Genomic DNA, 1,144 nt, shown 5'->3' on the forward strand with positions numbered 1-1,144 from the left:
AGAGTCACCCTTGCGAAAATGAAGTTCTTGCGCCTCAAAGCCCTGCTTCACCAGTTCCGGGATCTGAGTGAAAGGGATGGAGCAGCCAAAATCGATGTGGCTGGTCGTTCGTGTCCGCTTGGCCTGATGCTGGGCTTCCATGGCCAACCGTTTCAGGCTGCCGACAGGAGCGGACAGGACCCCGACGGGCGTCGTGTATCCGATCAATCGGATGACGCGTCGGAAACTGAGTCGGGACTGGTAGACCCCGGGGACACACTCGATCTGACAAGACAGCATGGCCGCCGAGATCGCCGCCACCCAGTGTTCGACCTTGAAATGTCCGGCCGTGAAGTTTTGAAGGACGTGCCGAAGAATGGCAAACCAGGTGGCGTGCGTAGACGCAAACCGAGACTTGTGGGCGGCATCCGGACTGGTGCAGCACTCGTAAAGCTCCCGAGAAAAATCAAGTCGGGCTTTGGTCGAAGTGGGGTTCGATGCGACCGAGTATGGAGCGATCAACGTGGACATGACCGGCTCGAATTCTCTATCCGATATCACGGATTAGTTTATCGCCTCGTCGAAGACATCAATATAAAGCGTTGGGTGGTGGTTCAGTACTCACCGCCAAGCAAAGGGATATTTGCTCCGTGACCATCGTTCGAGGAGACTGAATTGATTGTCCAGGAGGCGTTCTGGCGACCCTTGAACCTCGCGGTGATGATCTTCATCTCGGAGCAGACGTTCGATGTTGTACCTGAAAAATGTCACTTGCTGAGGAATCAGCAGCTCCTCAAAGACATTCTCCAACATGCGTGTGAACTGAGTGGGAGCCGACATACTCTTTCCCCCAAGCTCCTGGAACCAGACATGGGTCTGGCGACTGGCGGCCACGGCAGGGCCGTAGTGGTATGCCAAGGCAGCGACATGCATCAAGACAGGACGGTCCTTGGCCCCGCGAGGCCAAAGAGCGACATTGAGGTCCCCTCCCACGGTCTGGAGATCGAGGAGACGCGGATCGATGTAGGGCCAGGCTCCCTGTTCGATGCTGTCAATGGTGTTCAACGGCTTCAAGACGGAACCCATCAAGGAACGAGGGAATCCGGTGAAGCAATAGCTGCCGAGTCGGTCAATCGCCGCCACACCTTCCGCCAACGCCACATCC

General features: G+C 56.6%; 1 protein-coding gene across 1 annotated transcript; it reads right to left on the minus strand.

The window, feature by feature from the left end:
• Positions 1–8: 8 nt before the first annotated feature.
• On the minus strand, positions 9–1,065 carry PV08_12109 (uncharacterized protein; the record flags this gene model as incomplete). Its single annotated transcript, XM_016386416.1, has 2 exons — positions 9–526; positions 605–1,065. Coding segments are annotated over 2 exons (978 nt in total), but the record flags the coding sequence as incomplete, so codon positions are not given.
• Between the last annotated feature and the right edge of the window lie 79 nt (positions 1,066–1,144).

Source organism: Exophiala spinifera (genome assembly GCF_000836115.1).
Source record: "Exophiala spinifera strain CBS 89968 unplaced genomic scaffold supercont1.27, whole genome shotgun sequence".
In the NCBI taxonomy this organism is placed as follows: Eukaryota; Fungi; Ascomycota; class Eurotiomycetes; order Chaetothyriales; family Herpotrichiellaceae; genus Exophiala; species Exophiala spinifera.